At 47.5% G+C, this 20,048-nt stretch overlaps 2 protein-coding genes across 5 annotated transcripts; both read right to left on the minus strand.

The window, feature by feature from the left end:
• Positions 1–382: 382 nt before the first annotated feature.
• Positions 383–8,354, minus strand: CDIPT (CDP-diacylglycerol--inositol 3-phosphatidyltransferase). Its single transcript, XM_081168372.1, has 6 exons — positions 7,890–8,354; positions 6,641–6,775; positions 5,364–5,517; positions 4,949–5,030; positions 2,600–2,681; positions 383–2,507 (listed from the first exon to the last, which is right to left on the minus strand). The coding sequence occupies exons 1-6, from the start codon at positions 7,930–7,932 to the stop codon at positions 2,356–2,358; spliced, it is 648 nt and encodes a 215-aa protein (XP_081024498.1). The 5' UTR covers positions 7,933–8,354; the 3' UTR covers positions 383–2,355.
• A 1,553-nt stretch (positions 8,355–9,907) lies between these two features.
• On the minus strand, positions 9,908–19,725 carry LOC308572625 (uncharacterized protein). 4 transcript variants are annotated; one of them, XM_081168831.1, is made up of 8 exons: positions 19,607–19,725; positions 17,007–17,184; positions 15,834–16,020; positions 14,740–14,821; positions 14,432–14,510; positions 12,963–13,037; positions 11,530–11,655; positions 9,908–10,104 (listed from the first exon to the last, which is right to left on the minus strand). In XM_081168831.1, exons 2-8 carry the CDS (start codon positions 17,175–17,177, stop codon positions 9,967–9,969), a joined length of 858 nt encoding a protein of 285 aa, XP_081024957.1. In that variant the 5' UTR covers positions 17,178–17,184; positions 19,607–19,725; the 3' UTR covers positions 9,908–9,966. The 4 variants fall into 4 exon arrangements, with proteins under 4 accessions (XP_081024957.1, XP_081024955.1, XP_081024956.1 ...); XM_081168829.1 differs by having other exon boundaries at positions 12,963–13,040; XM_081168830.1 differs by having other exon boundaries at positions 12,963–13,040; positions 19,549–19,656.
• Between the last annotated feature and the right edge of the window lie 323 nt (positions 19,726–20,048).

A 20,048-nucleotide genomic window follows, 5' to 3' on the forward strand; every position in this document is an offset into this window, starting at 1 on the left:
TTCTGGTGGCCCTCTGCAACATTTGCACACACACACACACCCTGTCACAAGCCCTTGCACTGCCTTCCCAAAGCCAGGCAAGGAGGCACGAGATTCTGGCAGCATCCTAGTGCCTCCTGCCTCCTTCCCAAAGACTAAAACTGCCCACATAATCAAGAGTGTGCAGTTTGATCAACCTCATCCATGAGATTAGGATCCAGGACCATATCTAAACATACAGAGCACTGTGAGCACTTGACCACATTGACTTTCTCAACCCTTTCAGAATGCAGTTAAATTCAGAGCTGGGAACTGTGGCTGAGCAACCCGCCCCCAACAACCCAGATATTCTTCAAGATCCTTATATAAAACCTCCCACCAAATTACAAAACACACACAATCATATGGTTACACAGTTGTCTTTATTACAGCAACTCCCACTCCGTTGAGAGAGGGGGTGTCTTATTGCACCAAGTCTTAATTTTTAAAAACCTACATACAAATTACACACCACTGGGGGTTGTGAGGGTGTGGCAGTGACGCTGCGAAGGAGAGGAGAGGACATGGCAAGGTAACAACTGCTCCCCATCCGGCAGGAGACAGCGCACGACAATCCACAGAAGCAATAATTACCCTCAGCACCTGTGCGTCCCTCTGCCCCCCACCGCACCATTTGGATGAGGGAAGTTTCTAGCAAATAATAATCTAGTTTGGCTCAATATATGAAGACATGTGGCAGGTTACCTGAAGTTGGTTTGCTCCAATACAGCTGCCAAGTCCTTAGTGTCACTTCAGGTCTTTCTAAGATGGCCGCCAAATCCCATCTCCACAGTCCCCGTCATTAGTCACCTCTATCTCCTCTTGTCAAAAGGAAGAACTGGCTTTTGTGGGGAGCTGAGAGAAGGAAGCTTTAAAGTGAATGTCGGGAACCTTTAGCCCTCCAGATGATGCTGAACTACAACTCCCATAATCCCAGGTCACTGGTCATGCTTGTTGGGGCTGATGGGAGTTGCAGTTCAGCAGCATCTGGAGGGCCAAAGGCCCTACATAGTCTTAGGAGTGGCTAGGATGGCTACCGTGTCACTGTAAACCTAGCCATTACTGATAACAACAACAAAAAAATCACATGGAGGAAAACAGAACTGTGATGTGATATGGCAACTTATGTTCATGCACAAATGATTGAGGAAAGGGAAAAGAGGAAGACAGGTGTGCAAGGACAGGACCCAGAATATCTCAGGGAACTACCAAGAGCTCAGAAATAGGGGGAGAAACCCACAAATAATTGCTCTGCCTTCAAAGGAAGAAAGGACAGAGAAGCCAGACTGGGCAAGATGGCTGCTAAACTGCCCAATGTTTACCTCACATTCGAATTCTACTGCACTCTTTCAAAATTGCACATGCATGATTGAGGGGGAAAGAACAGCCAATCTCAACTATGGTCAGTCTGAAATTGCGTGCAAAGAAGATGGGGAAAGTTGTGTGAAGAAACAGCGGGCCAAGGTAATGTTCAATAGCAATGCTAGAAAATGGCTCCTCTATGCCCTGTGCTCCTCCAGGGTATTTAGAAGCCTACAGCTCCATGTAGCAAAAACAGCCAACAACAGCAGAAAAAGGAATGCAGATGCTCTTACAAGCAAAGCATTGTGAGAAGAGAAGAGAATCTGGGAGCAGGATCCAAATGGCTGTTTACGGCCAAGCATGTCTAAGCAACATGGACCACCGGCTAAAGTAGATGCAGAAATTTACAGCCAGAGATAATCTTAAAATGGATAATACTGCACACAGAACTCAAGCCTCAATGGGGCTTCTTTCCTAGGAACCTAGGATAGTCATTTTCAAATGTATAATCCAAATCAAATGGTCACCAACTGGCCAATTCATTTGCTGCCCAGGCCTAGATATACTTGGGAATTTTGGAAATGATATGGCCTCCTAACTCAAGAGCAATACTCCCATGCACTTTTAGGAAATGAAAAGGTACTTCTTTTGTGGCTGAATTTGGTCCTGCCCCACCCAAATATACAGCAAGTTTTGAAGCACAGAACCAAAAAGCTTGAAACGAAGGTCTATTTAGCTGCCCTCAAAATGGTTGATCCAATCCCTCCATTTCAGCCCACAGGCGAAGTCAATATTCCTCCCTGCCATCCAATCTTCTCCTAAGTGCAAAGCATCGTGGGAATGCAGGAGGGAGCCGGGAGGAGCAGGACGTATTCCCATCATCCTATACATTCGTGGGAAGGTGGGGTCATCGCATCAAGCAAGAGCTGTGCATGTGGAGTGGCTAACCCTGTCACGGCGAGGGATGGTAAGCTGGTCCCACTGCGAGCGTGAAAGGGAGTGATGCTTCTGCCCCTCCGCTGGGGCCATTTGACGCTACTTCCTCTTTGCACGTTCCGCGACATCCAGAGCAGCCATGTTGCACGAGGCGCAGATCAAGTGGACCAGGCTGATGAGGCTCTTGGTGATGGCGATGGGGACAGAAACCCACAGGACTAGGCGGTAGAGACCAGCCTGTCCGGGCAGGACTGGAAAAAGAAAAAGGGGGTGGGGTAAGGAAGGAGTCCTTTGAAATGCCCTCCCACCCCCAGGCAGCGTCCCTCTGGCTTAGGATACTCACTTTCTGGTCCTTCCCCAAAACACAGCAAATAGAGCATGCAGTAGAAGAGCTCATTCCCAGCGCACATGATGAAGAGGACAGTCTGGAAGGAGGAAGAAGAGGAGAAACCATGTCAAACCAGGCCGGAGAAAAGGCAGCAAAGAGAAGCTACCTGAGTTGTTCCGAAGGGCGTGCCCACTGCACACATAAGAATGTCAGCTCTGTTTGGCTGCTAGTTTATTCAAAAACGGGTGCAGACTGCAATCGCCGCTAAATCAGCTTACAAGCATGCAGTACAGCATCATGTATGTACTGTATTTTTTGCTCTATAAGACTCACTTTTTCCCTCCTAAAAAGTAAGGGGGATGTGTGTGAGTCTTATGGAGCGAAAACAGGCTGTGCAGCTATCCCAGAAGCCAGAACAGCAAGAGGGATTGCTGCTTTCACTGCGCAGCTATCCCTCTTGCTGTTCTGGCTTCTGAGATTCAGAATATTTTTTTTCTTGTTTTCCTCCTCCAAAAACTAGGTGCTTCTTGTGGTCTGGTGCATCTTATAGAGCGAAAAATATGGTAAGTACCACTGGTACTACTAATACTACAATCCAAGAGGGCATAGCTGTCAACTTTTCCCTTTTCTTGCAAGGAATCCTATTCGGAATAAGGGAATTTCCCTTAAAAAAGGGGAAATTATGTCAGCTATGTCAAGAGGGAAACAAAGTTAATATAAGTAGCAGGCACATTATGCCAGTGGTCGGATACTCCCAACACTTTGCAGAAAAGGGCAGTCTTGGCCTGCCGTCTGATGACCAACAATGAAGGAGTCAGGTGGGTTCTCTAGGAAGAGAGCTCTATTGCTTTGATGCATCATAGAGAAGTCCCTGATCCCCCGGGGCAGGGACCCCGAGGGGGATCTTAAGATACAGACAGCCTCATACGGGAAGCTGGACTTGGAGGCGCATGACAACTACTGCCCAGCTGCAAAGATCCCCTTTCTGGGCATATTTCAAGGTGCTCAGGAGAGAGATCATGCAGCTCCAGACGTTTCAGGAGGAAATGGATTATCTAGACATCTTCCAGCTTGGTTTCAGGCCTGGTTTGGGGAATGAAGCCGTGTTTGGTCTACTTCTGTTGTTTTTCCAGCTACAGCCATTTCTGGATAGAGATAGCCTGGCTACAGCAACACTAATAACCTTCTGATGGATTACTGTAACGCACTCTATGTGGGGCTGCTGCTGAAGACAACTCAGAAACAACTTTGATTTTGTTTTGGCACTAGCTTAAGACCTGGTTAATTTGCTCAGGCATTCTGGAATTGTTACCCTTATCAACTTAATAGTGTAGCAACTGGCCCGTGTTTTAAGTTTATTTACTGTCTTTATCCACTCTTGATTTGCAACTGGGATTGCTTTAAAGATCCGCGTATCCCGTCCTGAGATCATTTGATTACAAACAATTCTGGAACCAGATGACTTAGGGCTTTTAAAGATCCAAAAGAGCCCTTTAAGAAATCAGGCCTTGAAACTGACTGGAAGCCAACGGAGAAGCTGCAGAAGTGAAATATGAAACACTCTCCCAAACACTTTCCAAACTTTTAAAATATGATACAATGGCCACAAACCCTCTTCAAGCAGACAGCTAAATCTGCAGGGGACTGAGTGGAAATTAAATCCCCCATAGTTCATTGCGTACTGCAGTATATTTTTTAATAACAATGAATGGACCCTCCCTTTCTGTTCATACTTTTCAAGAAGGCTTCCAAATACAGGATTTGGGGTGGAGAGTGGGGCAGAACTAGGAGAGAGGGAGGGATCTCCCAATATAGATTGTGAGACTCTGATGGTGGAGGGGAATGAATGGGGCAGTATTTTGCCTTAGAGAAAATATGATAGCAAGCGATATTTCTATTTTGATTCCAAGGAGAAAGGACGCGTAGGAAGCAGTGGAAATAGAAAATTTCTCAATTACACCGCAACAATTCTGATTTCCTTTGCGTTTACTGAAAGATCTGGCTTTTTTTTGTAGCTTATCACATTACGTCCCCCCCCCCCATCTTCTTGCTTTATTTGTTTTGTCATTTGTTCAATAAAGCTTTTGAACATACTTTTTTTTAAAGGGATGGAAGCCTGGAGAAATGTAGTAGGAACAGTTCAGAGAGAGGGAGAGGGAGAGGGAGCGGGGGGGGGGGAGAGAGAGACAGTTCAGAGAGGAGAGAGAGTTCAGAGAGAGGGAGCGGGGGGGAGAGAGAGTTCAGAGAGAGGGAGTGGGAGCAGGGGGGGAGAGAGGCAGTTCAGAGAGAAGGAGAGAGAGAGAGTTCAGAGAGAGGGAGAGGGAGGGGGGGGAGAGAGAGTTTTATAAAGAAATTATCACTCACCCGGGAGCTGTAATACACCCGCAGGATTGGATTCCCTGACAAGTCGATGGTCTTGTGGCTCTCTCCACCTTTTACCACGGTGCTGGTGGGAGCAGAGAAGGTAGTTAAAATGGGAGCCAGGGGTGCTCAGCCTCTCTTCCCTTCCATGCCTCTCTATCCCAGCCGGGGAGGCACCATGGCTGAGCGGCAGAGCATCTGGGTTGTTTGCAGAAGACCCCAGGTTTGGTCTGCAGCACCTCCAGTTAAAAGGAATAGGCAGATGGGCGATACGAAAGGCTCCCTATCAGCCCAAGACCCTGCCGCGAGTCACAGCAGGCGAGGCTGAGCCAGACCTGGACATCATTGTCCAATATTGTACAAGGCAACTTCTGATGCCGCCATCGAGGGCAGAGTCCCTCCTTTCCCCAGCTGGTACCTGTGGAGATGGAGCCAGTGGGAGGCGACGTCAAGGCTCATGCTGAGTTGGAACCAAAGGGCAGATTCAGGGTAGAGCATAGCTAGGTTCACCAGCAGGCACATGGTGGCACAGCGGTCCGTCAGCATGTCCAGCATGGCGCCAAAGCGGGTGCCTGGGAAGAACAGCACACATTAGAAAGGCAAGGGCGCTGTAAACCAGTGGGGAGGAAGCTATGCATACAGTAGAGACTGCAGCCACACGTCACCCGCCACCCATCAAAGTTTTAATGCATATATTGTGGCTTGCTATGTGCTTGACAGGCAGGTGACGGGCACAGGTGGCTGTGCTTCTGCTGTGAGGCCATGAGTTGTGTGGTCCAGGCAGGCACACTTGAAAACAACAGGTTTCGGCGTGCAGCTTACACAGACGGAAAGTAACGAGAGCCTTGTGAAACCTTCCCATCTCAGCAAGAAAAGCTCAGTCCATTTGGACACGCTTCCTTTTGGCTACAGTTGCGGATCTGGAGGGTTTTACCCAGAACCAGGTGTTATTCCTGCAGATTTCTGGAAGGGAGGGTGAGGCAAAGAGTAGCACTGCGTTGCAAGAGGAAGTGGGGTGGGGCACACTGCACAAAGGAGCTAGGGCACAGACCCTCCTTCTTTGTGGCTGCTGCTGGCAGGGGAGGTTCAGGCAGGCAGCGCCTTGTTGCAGCAGCAGCAAAGTACAGATCTGAGGAGGGGTAAGACTGAGGGATAGCTCCTTGCCGGCTGCCACCCAGTGAGCTCAAACCTGAACCAAGCTTTGAGCCAGGGACCTTGTAGCTCATGCTCTTAAGCAACACGGCAACCTCAGTCATCTTCTGAGGACGGAATGCAGCTCAGCAGTGGGAGACATGCTGCCCACACAGGAGGTCTCAGGTGCATCCTCCAGCATCTTCAACTAATAAAGGGTCAGTTAGCCTGAGACTGTAGAGAGCTGCTGCCGTCATTCAGAGCAGACAGCACTGAAATAGATGGACCAGTGATTTAACTGTGTGGGACAGCTTCATCTCCTCATATATGTGCTCCTGACACTCTCACTCTCTCTCTCTCTGTATATATATATTCAAACTGACTGTATTACACCACAACAAATTGTTCCATACCACACAGAATGCATACATGCCATGCATTTAAAAGCACCCCAAAAGAATCCTGGGAACTATAGTTTGCCGCTCACGAAGGCATGTGCTTTCAGTGTATGGCTTGTACGAGCCACCCTGTAGCCCTCTCTGCCTTGAGGCAAACAAGCCTTACCTTGGTCCAGGGCCCGAGCCGCATAGCCATCGAAGGCGTCAAGGAAACCACTTAGGAGGTAAAAGAAGGATGCTATTATGTGGGAGGTTGGCATAAAATAGAACGCGATAAAAGCGAAGATTATGCGTGCGTAACCTGCAAAGGACAAGAAAACAAAATGAGACTTTGTCCTGGAATCTTTTAACCCCCAAGCCCTGCAGCTCTCAGAAAACTGGGGAAATGGGTCATGCAAATTCTGGTTGGTTCCCCTCCTTTGCTACCCACAACCCCACCTCCCCAGATATCTAGGCAAGAGTCACTCAAAGATCATTAATGTTTGCTTCAGAAGAGAAGGAGAAACAGACTCCCTATTTTAGAAACACCCTTTTCCTCTATTGTTTTTGGCACTGAAAGCTACAATCAACTGTAAGAAATGCAAGGGTCCAGACTGAGCCTACAAGAGACAGGTGAGTCACTTGCCTGCCTGTCACATCTGATCTGGAGGAGACAGTCCAGATGCCGCTGCTGCCGCCTTCAGCTGCAGATTAACACTTGTGAAAATAACAGGGTAGGAAATAGACGGGAGTGTTGAAGCAGAAGGCCCGGAGGCAAAGGAGGCGGGGAAGGGGCCGGAGCACGATGCACTTCTCAGCTCTTACCAAGCGAGATCAGACCAAAGGTCGATCTAGTCCGGCATCGGCACCCGGTTTTCCAGGCTGCATTCGGGAAGTCTGTTAAACGAAGCATGAAGGCAAGGAGCCTTCACCCACCTGTGTCTGCCTCCCAGCGCCGGGATTTGGAGCTCTACTGCTTCTGAACATCTCGAGAGGCCCAGAACTAGGGCCAAGCCTGAGCATCGCAGCACCCCACCCTAAGCACGTTTACACAGAAGCGACTCCCCCTGTGCAGTTCGGCTGGGTTGATGAGGCTCTTCCCGGGGCTCATGGATTACACTGACCATGAGCCACAGCAGGGCTGCCTCATCCAGATTAATGGGAGTGACTAAGGCAGGCCCCCATTCATTCCAGCCGGTCTACTCATTCAGGATGCGAACACACACACCATCCATTTAAACCATCCTTAAAGCACATATGAATCGTGGGAACAGGGGTTTGCGAGGGCTAAAAAGTCCGTGCCGGGTAAACTCCACTTCCCAGCATTTCGGGGAGGAGAAGCAGCGCGCTTTTAAGTGGATGGCGCGCACGCAGCCCGACGTGTTTCAGGATCGCAGCCTCCTCCTCTCCCCCGCCCGGCACCCCGGGGAACGTACCGATGAGGTTGGGGACGAAGAGGAAGATGTTTTCTTGCTTCATCTCGCGGCCAGCTGTTGCTCCGGCGGCGGAACCTCCTTGCAAGCCCCGCTCCAGCCCCGAGAGCCGATGCAACGCTCGGACCACGCAGCGCCCACCCGCTGCAGGAGCCCCTCGTGTTCCGCCCGCTCTTTCTCGTCCTCACGACGGACTCGGAGGCTCCCGCTCCCCGCTTGTTGCCTTCCTGCTTCGGCCCAATGCACGCAGCTTCCCCCGGTTTCCGCAACCTTCAGCTACTCCGCTCAGGTTCGGAAAGGAAAATGTCTGCCTGTCTCTTTAAAAACCGCACTCCCGCCCCTTCCCCGGGGAAGAGGGAAATTTCGGAACTCCAATGGTTTCGTCTCCATACGCTCCCCTGCCGGCTTTCGTTTTGGTGTAGCCCCACCAACAAGAAGCCGGGCTAGAAGGGCCACTTCTTCTCCTCGTCTTCTTCCTGTGATTTATGGTTACTCCGCTCCTAGAGTAGTCGGAGGACCGAGGCTTCCGAAAAGCTCCATTTAGTAGAGAGAGTCGGGCGAACAGCCGCCGACATGGAGGTTGGCTTTGGAGCGCTTCCGGCTTCCCCTGGGGCGGCTCCTTCGCACCCTCCTGTTTTCTTATTGGCCAGTAGAAAGTAGGGAAAGGCAACTGTTATTTCCCCACGCTAAAAGGCTCGCCAGATCTAGTGCTTTTGTATCTTTTGTATAGTCTTGATAATAAGAATTGCTGTGCAAAAGTCTTTAGCAAGGAAGTGGCCGCCTTTAATAATATATCTTGCAATTGAAAGCAGAACTTTTACCTCGAGAGATCATATTTTTTTCTGTTTTGACAACAAACAAACGTGTTTTTTAATGAGTGGTATTTCTTAACGGGAGTGTGAAATAAATTTCGAAAACATGATTTGAATCGGTGGGCTTTCTAATCATTTCTTCTTTGGTTGATAAGTTTTATTTACAAGCTGCTGGGCGACTGAAGATGCCACATGAAGGGGTAAAGAATCTTCAGATAAAATATGGCTGATTTTCAAATTCCATAGTTTTTGCTTTTATAGATTTAATAGTGGCTACTGGCACGCTTTGGTATTGTTACAGATTATGGGTAGGCACCTAGTATTTATATCAGTGTGCTGACCTTTCACCAGGGCTATGTATAAATTTAACAGTAAATTGCCCATTGATGGCACTACGTATACAGTGGTACCTTGGTTTTCGAATGTAATCCATTCTGGAAGACCATTCGAGTTCTGAAACGTTCGAAAACCAAAAAATCAGTAGACAGCTGGGCCTCAGGATCTTGCACTCAGCGGAAGCCGTGTGGCATGTTTAACTTCCGAGGCGTGTTTGAAAACCCGAGTTTATTGTGTTCAAAAACTGAAATGCTCATCAACAGAGATGTTCGAAAACAGAGGTACCACTGTGTGTGTGTGTGTGTGTGTGTGTGTGTATAAATCAAAATCACAAGCATGGGTCCAGCTAGGATTTGAACTCAGGACTCCTTGGCCAAGTCCAGCACTCAGTCCATTACACCACACCACCTCTTGCTTGCTAATCTGTGAACAGATATGCATGCTGTACAGTATATGAATTCACTCATGTATATGCAATGGTCAGGGTTTTCTCTTGTTTGTTCATTTGCATTTTATTTAAATATATTTTGGAAGAGGTGGCAGTGCCAGCTGCTTTGAGTGGTTCTTTATTCCCTTCATGGACAGAACCTGATGTTTACCTAGAATGCATCTTATGGCAATTAACCCAGCATGCTTTGCAGCTTTCCTCCCCATCCCAATTCTGCTTGCTGTGATTATTGCAAGGATAGCCAACCTGGTGCCCTTCAGATTATAACTCCCAACAGCCCCAGCCAGCATGGCCAATGGCCAGGGATGGTGGGAACCATAGCTGACCAAAATCGGGAGGGTGCCATTTTGGCTGTCTCCGATGGAATGGGTGAGAGATGCATTGTCCTTTTCCCCTCCAGATCCTGGGGGGAAATGGGAGAGGGGTTCAAGCGGAGTGTTTATTATTCTCTCTTGTGAATACAGTGGGTCTGGAGCAAGGTTGATCAGGTGTCCTCAGACAAAGCCTCTGGCTGGTCGATGTCGCTGTCCGAATTCTCTGGCTGAGGAGGATCCTTGCGCCGAGACACTTTGCTCAGGAACTTGCCTGGTCCACCCTGGCGGGACGGGCAGCAGATCAGGGGCTGTAGTGCAGGGAAGGAAGAAAATGAGAAGCAAAACACAGTTTCCAAGCACCTCCACCACCCTGACACTGAAAAAGTCTGTTTCCTACTTGGCACAGAATGTGGCTGTGATTATACCAAGGAATGTGATGATTTATGGTCAAAAGTTCCCCAGCTCTGGACTTGGTCCAAAGGTAGGTCCTGCTGGAAGTGTGGGGTTACGGTTGCCACCTTCCCAGATGGAAACAGACCTTGCTCTTTTACACGTTTCAGATATTCATTGAAACACATCCAAAATTAAACTTATCCCTGGCAACACAACTTCCCCCAAAGTTGGCAGTCCACCCCCAGCCATGCTAGTATAAAACCCGTGACTGGAGTGTGGTGATGCTAAACGTTTCAGAATTTCTGAAAATAAGAAAAATTGAGTGTTCTATAGTCCCAAACATGAGGGAAACCCTCTTCTTTCTCCCTCCTCCCTCAGCCTGGATATGGTCAGGAGTCACAGCTGATACTTGGGTGCATTCTGCACAGGTTGGGTTGAGGACAGGAAAAAGAGAGGGAGGCTCCATATAGAAGAAGAGATTGTGGCTTGCAGGAATGCAAAGACCCACATCTGCTGAAATTCTTGCTTTTGCATAACTATGAAATATGGCAACCAGTGTGTTGGACTAGGGAGAGCTAGATTCACATCCACAACAAAGCATGATTCTTGCAGGATGACCTGGAGGCCAGTAACAGTTGTTGTTGGCATAGCCTACTTCGCAGGGTTGTTCCGGGGATAAAATGGGAAAACCCTAGATTTGCATCTACAAATGCAACATTCCGCAGCTTGCAGAAAAAATCCACTGGTGTCACTATGTGTTGCCTCCCAAACTGTCAAGCAATTATTCACAGCTGTAAGGACTCCAGTTAAAAGTCTGTTTGCTTTGTGGTATAATCAATGTAACCCTAGGGGCACCCTGCTTCTTGTCTGGAGTTGTGACTCCCAAGTCGTGGATGGGGCCTGGCATGCTGTCCTCCCTCCCTCCCTCCTTCTTGGTCTCCTGTCCAGTCTCTCTTTGTCTGCTTAGAAAAGCAGAGATTAGCCGATGACAATGTTCCCATCAGTGCGTTCCTACGCCAGGAAAAGCAGTACCAGTAGATTTGTAAGCCCTTGTAGTATAACTGTTAGACTTTAAAGTGTTGGGAGACCAAGGTTCAAATCCTGACTCAGCCAATTAAGCTCACTGGGTAATCTTGGGCCAGTTACGGCCTCTCAGTCTAGCCTACCTCACAGGGGATGGGAGGGAAGAACCAAGTACACCACCTTGAGCTGCTTGGGGGGGGGGAAGATTGTACATAAATGTAATAAATAAACATCCAACAAACAAATCCTGCTCCTCTTGCCTCTACCACCTGTCCTCTCCAATTTTCCCTGGTGCCTTATGCCCAGAGAGTCAGTACCTGAATGGTGTTGAGGTCCTGCTCAGATACTAGGGGAGAAAGCCCCTCCACGCCGGCCGAGGGGGACCTTCGGGGCCGGCGCTGGGTCACATACCCCATCTGATCTTCCAGACGCACAGTCTCCACCTGGTAAGGGAAGAAAGCAAATAGGACCGGGGAAATGTCTGGGCATCTTCAAAGCCATTTTTCAGTCTTGGGAGTCGAAGCCCATGCTTCCAACAGACATAGTACTACTAGCAGTAACAAATTTGAGAGATGACCTGTGTTAGGGTTTGCAGCAAAAACAACAGATGGCCTTGTGGCACTCTGAAGACAGACGGATTCATTACCACATCAGTTTTCACAGACTAGCACAAGAGGAGCTGTTTTCAGCTGGCAGATTAGGCACACACAAGTACAGAGGGGAAGACAACCCCCGCCCCGTATTTAGGGGTGGGACCCAAAAGCTATTAAATGGAAGAGGTAGGGCCTGTCACATTGTCACAGTATATTTCTATCTGCCTACTGAGGATACATTTCCTGCATTTGGTATAGTGGCTGCTAGTTCACAAAAGCTTATGCCACAAAATTCAGGCTTTAAAGTACCACACAAGACCCCTCTGCTTCTTTAGCGGGAGCCACAGAAGGGCAGTGCCACTGAGCACATGCAGAATCTCTCGCTCACAAGTTAGCGACCACAGGCAGCTTCCCAAATGCCATATTCCTTAGGAAAAATAGGTTCCCAGGCCAGAACTCCAGCACCTTCTAGTTTAGAAATGAAAGGGGGGCAGACGAGCCATGCCTGGTCCATATCGGCCCCTGCTGGCAGCCACCTCTGTAGCCAGGAAACTTGCAGACTCCTCAATGGGCTGCAGCATGGCATAAATCTGCAGTTTGGGTGGCTTGTCAATAGAAGCTGAGACCTGTCAAATGGAGGTCTTTTGAGTATCAAAGTGGGGAGGTTTGAGCAGGGGCAAGAATAATGTGTCCCAGAGGAGAAAGGAGACAGGGTAGTTACAAATCTAAAGGGATGGTTAAATGTGTCGGGAATATGAATGACAGAATGGAGACAAGCAATTCACAAAGTGTCATGACTGATAAATTAGAAACCATGCAAATTACACATGCCCCACTTTCACTGGGCAGCCCCTCCTACGACGTTTTGTGTCTTTCTTGCCAAGGTGGCTGGACACAAGTTTCAAAAGTCGCTCCCACTTTGTTTGGGGCCTTTCTTCTTCTCTCTGTTGTGGGAGGGGGAGATCCTGTTGCAACTCATCCATAAGGATCAGGCTCAGCATCCAGCCTTGCTTTCTTGTATGTGATTAATGTCTCCATTTATTTCTCTGACCAATAGCGGACCTCAAGGGATCCAAAGTCGCTTGGTGGGGTGCTGGGCTGCAAAAGCCAACCCCGATTTCTATAATGATAGGAAACAGCGGTTTGAGGGCACGTACTTGCTTATGGCGTGAGGGGTTTCGCCCTCGAATCTGCAGAGACAGACCCTCCTCTTCCTCTGTGCAGTCCACATCCTGCTGTGGGAGAAAAGGGAAGGATGGAAGGGGGGGACCCAGAAGCAACCCCTCTCCCCCCCCCTCTTATTGGGCCCCTCCTCACTATTTCATAGGATCTCCATAGTGCTTCCTGCTATTTCCATTAAAAAAACAACAATATTTGGTTTTACAAGTGTAAAGATACAACAGTACCAAGTACGTATTCATATTTAGGGATTTCTCAGAATCTCCAGACTTCCCACTATCCCCTCCCTGGGTCCTACTGTCAACATTTTCAACTTTGTATTATTTCACAATCCATATTTTATACCTCTTCATGTTGTCCATAGTGTTTGTTACATTACAAGTGTTATTAAAACCCTGCTAATGTTTTCATCTGCATACAGTGGTCTCCTAAATATATTAATTTTTTTGCTTCCCGTTACTTCCTGATTCCCCTTAGCCCCTCCTACTTCAGATTAAGCCCCACCCACCTCACTCAGCTGTCAGGCCTGAGGCCAGCTGTGCCGACGTTGCCCTTTATTATTAACAGTGATAATTAAATCTATATACCACCCTCCATCCAAAGATCACAGGGCAGTTTACAGCATAAAATACAAAAGGAAACACAAAATACATATCACAACAAAAGGGGGGAAAGCCAGTCACCCTATCCCGCAAACGCATTAAAAAGGCCATAGATTGTTTGCTCAGCCAAATGTCTGTTTATACAGAGTTATTACACAACACAGGTGAGAGACACATACGCTCTGCTGCCACCTGGCCCCTGGCACTTTTCTGGCCTCTGGATCTGGTGGTCTCTGGATCTGGAAATCTCTGTTTAAATTTGAGAGTACCAACAACTGCTCTGTGGGGAGGGTTTTTAGGAAGGCAGACAGGGGAAAAAGAGAACCCAGAGCTTGCTCCTGTGGCAGCTGGACTGCCCTCTCCCCTCACAGAGACATCAACCATCCTCTTTTTTTATCGCTAATTTCTGTCGAGAACACAGTTGAGGAGCAAATGGTTAAATTGCGCCTCCCCATCTGCTGTGGTCATAATATATAACCACCTCCCAGCACTACATTTAACAAATATTCTGACATGGCTGCAAGCATGGGCATAGCTAGGGTTTTCGTTAGGGAGGGGCAGACCTCCTGTTAGGTGTGGGGCAGAACCTCAGTTTGCTATGTATTTTTATTTATTTTTATTGATGGGGGGGCAGATGCTCCTCCCTGCTGCCCCTCGGCTACGCCCATGGCTGCAAGCCTAGACCCTGCTTGGCTTTGAAGCGGTAATGCATATCAGCAGGTGCCGAATGCCTTCCTCTCATCAGAGGGCAGATCACAACCAGCCCCTGCTCATCAGATATTGGGGGGTGGGGGCCCCCCACAAAACCTTTAGGTTGAAGACCACAGGGGACGCATATAACTCACTCTTTCACAGGCACAAGAGGATATGAAGCACCGGGTGTCATGACCCCCTCCTTGAAGGCCATCATCGCTAAGGTCTGGTCTGGAAAGAGTTGCATAAAATTAAAAGCATATATGTATATAAAGTGTGGAATTGTAGAGTTGGAAAAGACCCTGAGGATCATCATCTAATCCAGCCCCCTGCAATGCGGGAATATGCAGCCATCCCATACGGGGAATGAACCTGCAACCTTGGCGTTATCAGCACCACGCTCTCCCCAACGTTAAAATGATGGGTTTGCCCCACAAGGGCCTCCCACAAGGTCACTCACGGACAGGTGAATTCAGAGCCTGGGCTGGGTTCTCGTCTGGCTGGGAATCCTGGCTTGCACTTCAGAACAGGGTGCAGGAGTACTGCAAGGCAGGAGGAAGCAGTGGGGTGGCTTTCTTTAATGATTTATATATCCTGCACCTTCAACACAAATTTACATGTGCAGAGCTGCTGGCAAGGCAGTAAGAAGCAAAAGTAAAAAATTTAATAAAGATAGCAATTAATTATTATTATTATTATTGCCCACAAGTTATTACAGCAAACTAAAACAGCAGTAGCCCATTGAAGGAGAGAGTAAGATTGAACTGTGCTAAATTAAAAATGGTAACATTAGCAGCTCTTTAAAAAAAAACCTGGGAAAACAGAAATAAGACTTCTGCTAGGCCCTAAATGGTAGGATCCACCATATTCGCTTGACTGTAATTAATTTTAACATTTTAATATTGTATTTCTAAAGCTCTTGTAACCTGCCTTGGAATAACATGGTGAAGTGCAGAAATACGGTGAGCAATAATAATTCTAGCAACAAGAGCTCCAGGCGGGCCTCCTCAGGGGGAGTACAGTGGAACCTCGGTTTACGAACTTCATCCCTTCCAGAAATCCATTCTTAAACTGAGGTGCGCTTTCCCTAATGAGGCCTCCTGCTGCCAGAGCCCTTCCACCGTTCAGATTCCATTCTCAGACCGAGGTAAAGTTCCCAAACCGGGACACTACTTCCAGTTTTCAATAGTTCGTAAACCGAATCGTTCATAAACAGGACTGTTCTTAAACCGAGGTACCACTGTTTATGTCACAGTTGAGGGGCCACCCACGAAAAGGCTCTGTTGCTCCATTCACCGTGCCACACGTCATCTGAACCCTGCCTACTCTCTCTCAATAGCCCCGCCCATTCTTATGGAGGCCACACCCACTGAATTCTTAGCTTCACGCAGAACCTGAAGTAGGTGAAGATATGGGGGGGGGTCAGTGGGTGTGACCCCCATAAGAATGGACGGGGCTACTGAGGGTTTAGGCAGGGTCCAGATGGACAGAGACAGAGACGACGGGTGTCCAGGCAGAAAACAAACTCCCAGCGACAGGGATATTGATACTGACCATTTTCTGTACGTCGGATGATGGTGCAGAATTCAGAATAGGGTAACGGGGGCTCTGTCAGGAGCTGGAAAAGCCCTTGGTAGTCAGGGGGGTTCAGGAACCCCAACAGTCGCTCGGCCAACCCCCGTGCTGCCATGTAGCTCAGCCGGGCCTGGGCCAGGGACTGTTCTGCATGGAAACAAGCGAGCTGGAGAGAAGGCAGAGGGGGACAAGTCACAGCTATGCAGGCTTTGAGCCCCACACAATTGTCTCTAGAAGCCATGCCAGGCCCCAGATACAAAAGATTCCTACATAAAACTGCTATAAAAAGAGTTCATTTTTATCACTCTTAACTGTGCCATGGGTCTTTTATAAATGACAACAATTTTATACATTTATTTTTAAATCTTACATACTGATTTATTTACAAATCTTACATATCTTTTCATTTATAAGCTTATAAATCTCAAAGAAGTCCATAATATGCAAAAACTATTAAAAGCCACAAATAACCACAGAAACATCAACATACTTGTATAATTGCAACAACTCCAGCAGCCTGAACAACAACAAAAAAACAGTCAGGAAATGCCCAAGAAAAAGGAAACGTCTTTAACTGTCTGTGAAAGCACCCTATTGTTGGGTGCTTGCCTGATCTCCTTCCACAAAATGGGTGACACAGTGTAAAAGCACCCCCCCCCTGACACAAGCAACAAAAAGTTGGTTGTTACACACCTGTCACAGTGGCTGTGTACACATACCATACATTTAAAGCGCATTACTTCCCCCAATGAACCCTGAAGTTTGTTAAGTGTTCAGGGCATTGGATGGAGCCAGTGTTAGAATGGGGGGGGGAGAGAGATCAGGGTTCAAATCACCCCTCAGCCCAAGGTTGGGTGACTTGGGCTAGAAACTATCCTTCAGCCAGGCTTCCTCAAATGTGGCCCTCCAGATGTTTTTGGCCTACAACTCCCATGATCTCTAGCTAGCAGGACCAGTAGTCAGGGATGATGGGAATTGTAGTCTCAAAACATCTGGAGGGACGAGTTTGAGGAAGCCTGCTTCAGCCTAACTCCCGGTGTACTCTCTGTGTGCAAAGACTGAGAAATGATCTTGGGAGTTTTGAGCAAGAGAATTATTTCTCTCATTCAGTCTCTCTGACACTGGTCATTGCTAGAGCCTGGGCTTGAGTACCTGAGCAGACTTCTGCGCTTCTACAGAAGCCTGGACCATTTTGGCAGTGCCGGCCACAGTGTTCACCAAGTACTCAGCCATGGCTTCCGATATTCTGGGTGCAAAGCCAGTTGGAGCAGCCTTATCGTCCTGAGGAGGGCTGTTCCTGGGGGTGTGATAGCTCTCTTCCATTTCGGATCTAAGAAAGAGAAGGATGGACACTGGGCAGAGAAAGGAATGTGTAATTGGCGTTAAAAAGAAGTAGGAGCAAACAGCGGCTGAAATTATCCATTTCAGAAGCAGTTGTTGGGCCATGAGGCTTGACTCTTCTATCCAGAGCACAAACCGGAGCCATTTCTCTTTCTCTCTACTGGGCCTGAAGAAGATGATTCTGAGCTAGAGTATCTATTATCCTTCACTGAATTGCCGGAACACATTATTTTGAACTTGAGACATGTATCTACAACATGCATTGTTAATGCTAATACTATGGGAAGATCAGCACAGTGTTAGTGGTTAGAGGGTTGGACTAGGACCTGGGTTCAAATCTCCACTCAGCCATGAATGTCACTGGGTAACTTGGGGCCAACCACTGCCTCTCAGCCTAACTTGCCTTATAAGGTGGTTGTGGGGATTAAATGGGGTCAGGGGAAACCATGTACACTACCTTGAGTTCCTTGGAGAAGAAAGTGAGATATAAAAGCAATGAACTAAATAAAAAAAAAGATGAGCACATTGCTTGCCATTTATTCTCACATGAATCTCTCCAGCGACTGAGATCATTTAAGGAGGCCCAAGGCTGAGGACTTTCATCTTACCAGCAGTGGGGACTTTCTGACTAGAGACATTTCAATGATGTAAATTCCTGCTTTTCTGCTTGCTGAAAAATTTAATTTTTAAACACCAGGTAAAGATTAGCTTGTTTCTTCAGGCACTTCATGGCTTTTGAAATGGCTTTAAGAAATTCACCCCTGCAAGTGCACTCCATTGTCTTTTGAGATGGATGGATGCCAGCCACAACCGTGAGAAATCCAGCCAGCCTAAGCTGTTCCCATCTACGGCTGGTTGAGGACACAATTTGTCGTTTAGCTATCATGTACTTTAGTCTGACATTTTAGAACGTACACTGTCTTAGATTCCTTTTTAATTATCAAAGGATGGGATAAAAAACTTTAAATATATTGGGGAGAAAGATCATAAGTCTTTATTTCTAGTGTTCCCGTAAAAAAGTAAGTTAGCATAAGTTCATAGTTGCAATAAGTGTGGCTTTCAAAGGCTTCTGGACCTGTCTCTGAAGCAATTTGTTGTTGCTTTTGTTTCTTAATATTATTTTCTTACATTTGTATCCCATCACAGAACACAAGGTGGCATAAGGGTGGTCACCTATGACCAGGCCCAAACCTTCTTAGCTTCATGACTCAAAAAATACCCATCACTGAAATTTTGCAGGCAACACAGAGCTCTTCGGGAAAACACAAGATTTGCCCTTACTTTAAACAGCAGGTGCAGACTATTGTACTGTATTGGGAGAAAGCAGAGTTACAGAAAGAACGAAGTTACAGACTTCTGCCTTCCCTGAGGGCAATTTTTGTTCTTAAATCAGGCAGTACCCACAAGATTCTCTCTTGTTTATGACTAGTGCTGTGAATTAAGATGTACGGTAAATCCACATACCTCTTTACTTCCCCCTCTCCTTGCTTGCAAATGTGGTATGAGCAGAGTACTGCCAATTTTCTACTTGCTTTGTGTGTGCATGTGTCCACGACTAAAAATGCAGAAACGGGGTAAGAGGGACTGACTGATGGGAGGAGGCACTCTCAGGGGCAATCCCAAACTTGATGTAGACCCTGGTGCACTTCTGGAAACCACGTAGCCTGCAACTAATGACATCCTGTATGGTAAGCGGGATAAAGGGCAGGGCACCAGTGAGTGCACTGCTTTAACTGGGAAAGGTAGACAACGCTCCCTTCCATTCCACATCCCTACACAGATAAAGTAATTCTAACATGCTGGATTTTGTCAGCTGATTCCACTGTGCCCAACATTAAATGGGAGTCTGATGTACGAAGAAGGGTGTTTGCTAGGTGGCTTAGGAAGCTGCTCTTGTGAGTCAGGTCTACTTAGTTCAGTACTGTTTACACTGACTGGCAGCATGGCTTGCAGGGTTTCAGGCAGGGCGTAACTTCTGCAAGTCCTACCTGGATTTGCGACGGATTGAACCCACGACCTCGTATGCTCAGCCAGGTAGCTACAGCCCAATGACACAAATTCTCAGATGCTACTACAAAGTACTGCCTCTGAACAAATTAAAAAGAGGGTAAGTGCCTGGGGTCTTACCAACGCTATACTTTACAGCATTCCCAGCTGCCTTGTAAACAAAGTTTTTTTAAAAAAGGAAAAGGAGAATTTTTTTTTTTGAGGCACCCTCTAGCAATGCCTCTGCAGCCCCCACTTAATGGACAGGACTCTCTCACTGAATACGAAGGTGGTGGCCTGGAAATTGAGCAAGTTGAAACACAATGTGGCTTAGTGGCAAATGCCCTTCCTATTCAGGGGACTTCACCTTCACACCTCCCATTTTCTATGCAGAAAAGGCCCTTGAGCTCTGTTAAGATACAAACCATCAGCCCCTTCCTTCCCTTTCAAGCCCTGTCCTGTGGGGGTAGGATGCAACCAAGATGCTCCTTCAATTGGTAGCCAACTGCCAGGGATGCAGTTGCCATGGGAATGCTTCCAGAGCCCAGTTGCTAGGCGATGGAATTCCTTGTAATGTAAGAGGGTTGAATGTTTCAGAGGCAGAACAGGGCAGACCAGCAGAGGCTGAGATGGAGCACATATACAACAGCAGGCTTGTGAGTAGGGGAAAGAGGGTCTTCCAGAAGGAAATGCATCCTTCTGTTATTATCAGATAAGTGAACACACACACATACATATATATTTAGATACGGCTAGTGGTCACTTGAATTCAACTTGCTTCTGAGCCCAAGAATTTTTTTCCCCCCAAGTCTGAGAATGAAGGAATATAGATTTAGGGAACTCAAGCACCGTAATTGTTGTTCAACA

The sequence above is a fragment of the Podarcis bocagei genome (assembly GCF_964188305.1).
Source record: "Podarcis bocagei genome assembly, chromosome: 13".
Classification (NCBI taxonomy): Eukaryota; Metazoa; Chordata; class Lepidosauria; order Squamata; family Lacertidae; genus Podarcis; species Podarcis bocagei.

Coding starts and splice junctions, on each gene's coding strand:
- CDIPT (XM_081168372.1), bottom strand. CDS start 7,932: ATGAAGCAAGAAAACATCTTCCTCTTCGTCCCCAACCTCATCG. Junction 2,682..4,948: donor GGGTGTATTACAGCTCCCGG/GTGAGTGATAAT, acceptor TCCTCCTTCCAG/ACTGTCCTCTTCATCATGTG. Junction 2,508..2,599: donor TTTTGGGGAAGGACCAGAAA/GTGAGTATCCTA, acceptor TTCTTTTTCCAG/TCCTGCCCGGACAGGCTGGT.
- LOC308572625 (XM_081168829.1), bottom strand. CDS start 17,177: ATGGAAGAGAGCTATCACACCCCCAGGAACAGCCCTCCTCAGGACGAT. Junction 16,021..17,006: donor AAGCGCAGAAGTCTGCTCAG/GTACTCAAGCCC, acceptor CCTTCTCTCCAG/CTCGCTTGTTTCCATGCAGA. Junction 14,822..15,833: donor CATCCGACGTACAGAAAATG/GTCAGTATCAAT, acceptor CCTGCCTTGCAG/TACTCCTGCACCCTGTTCTG.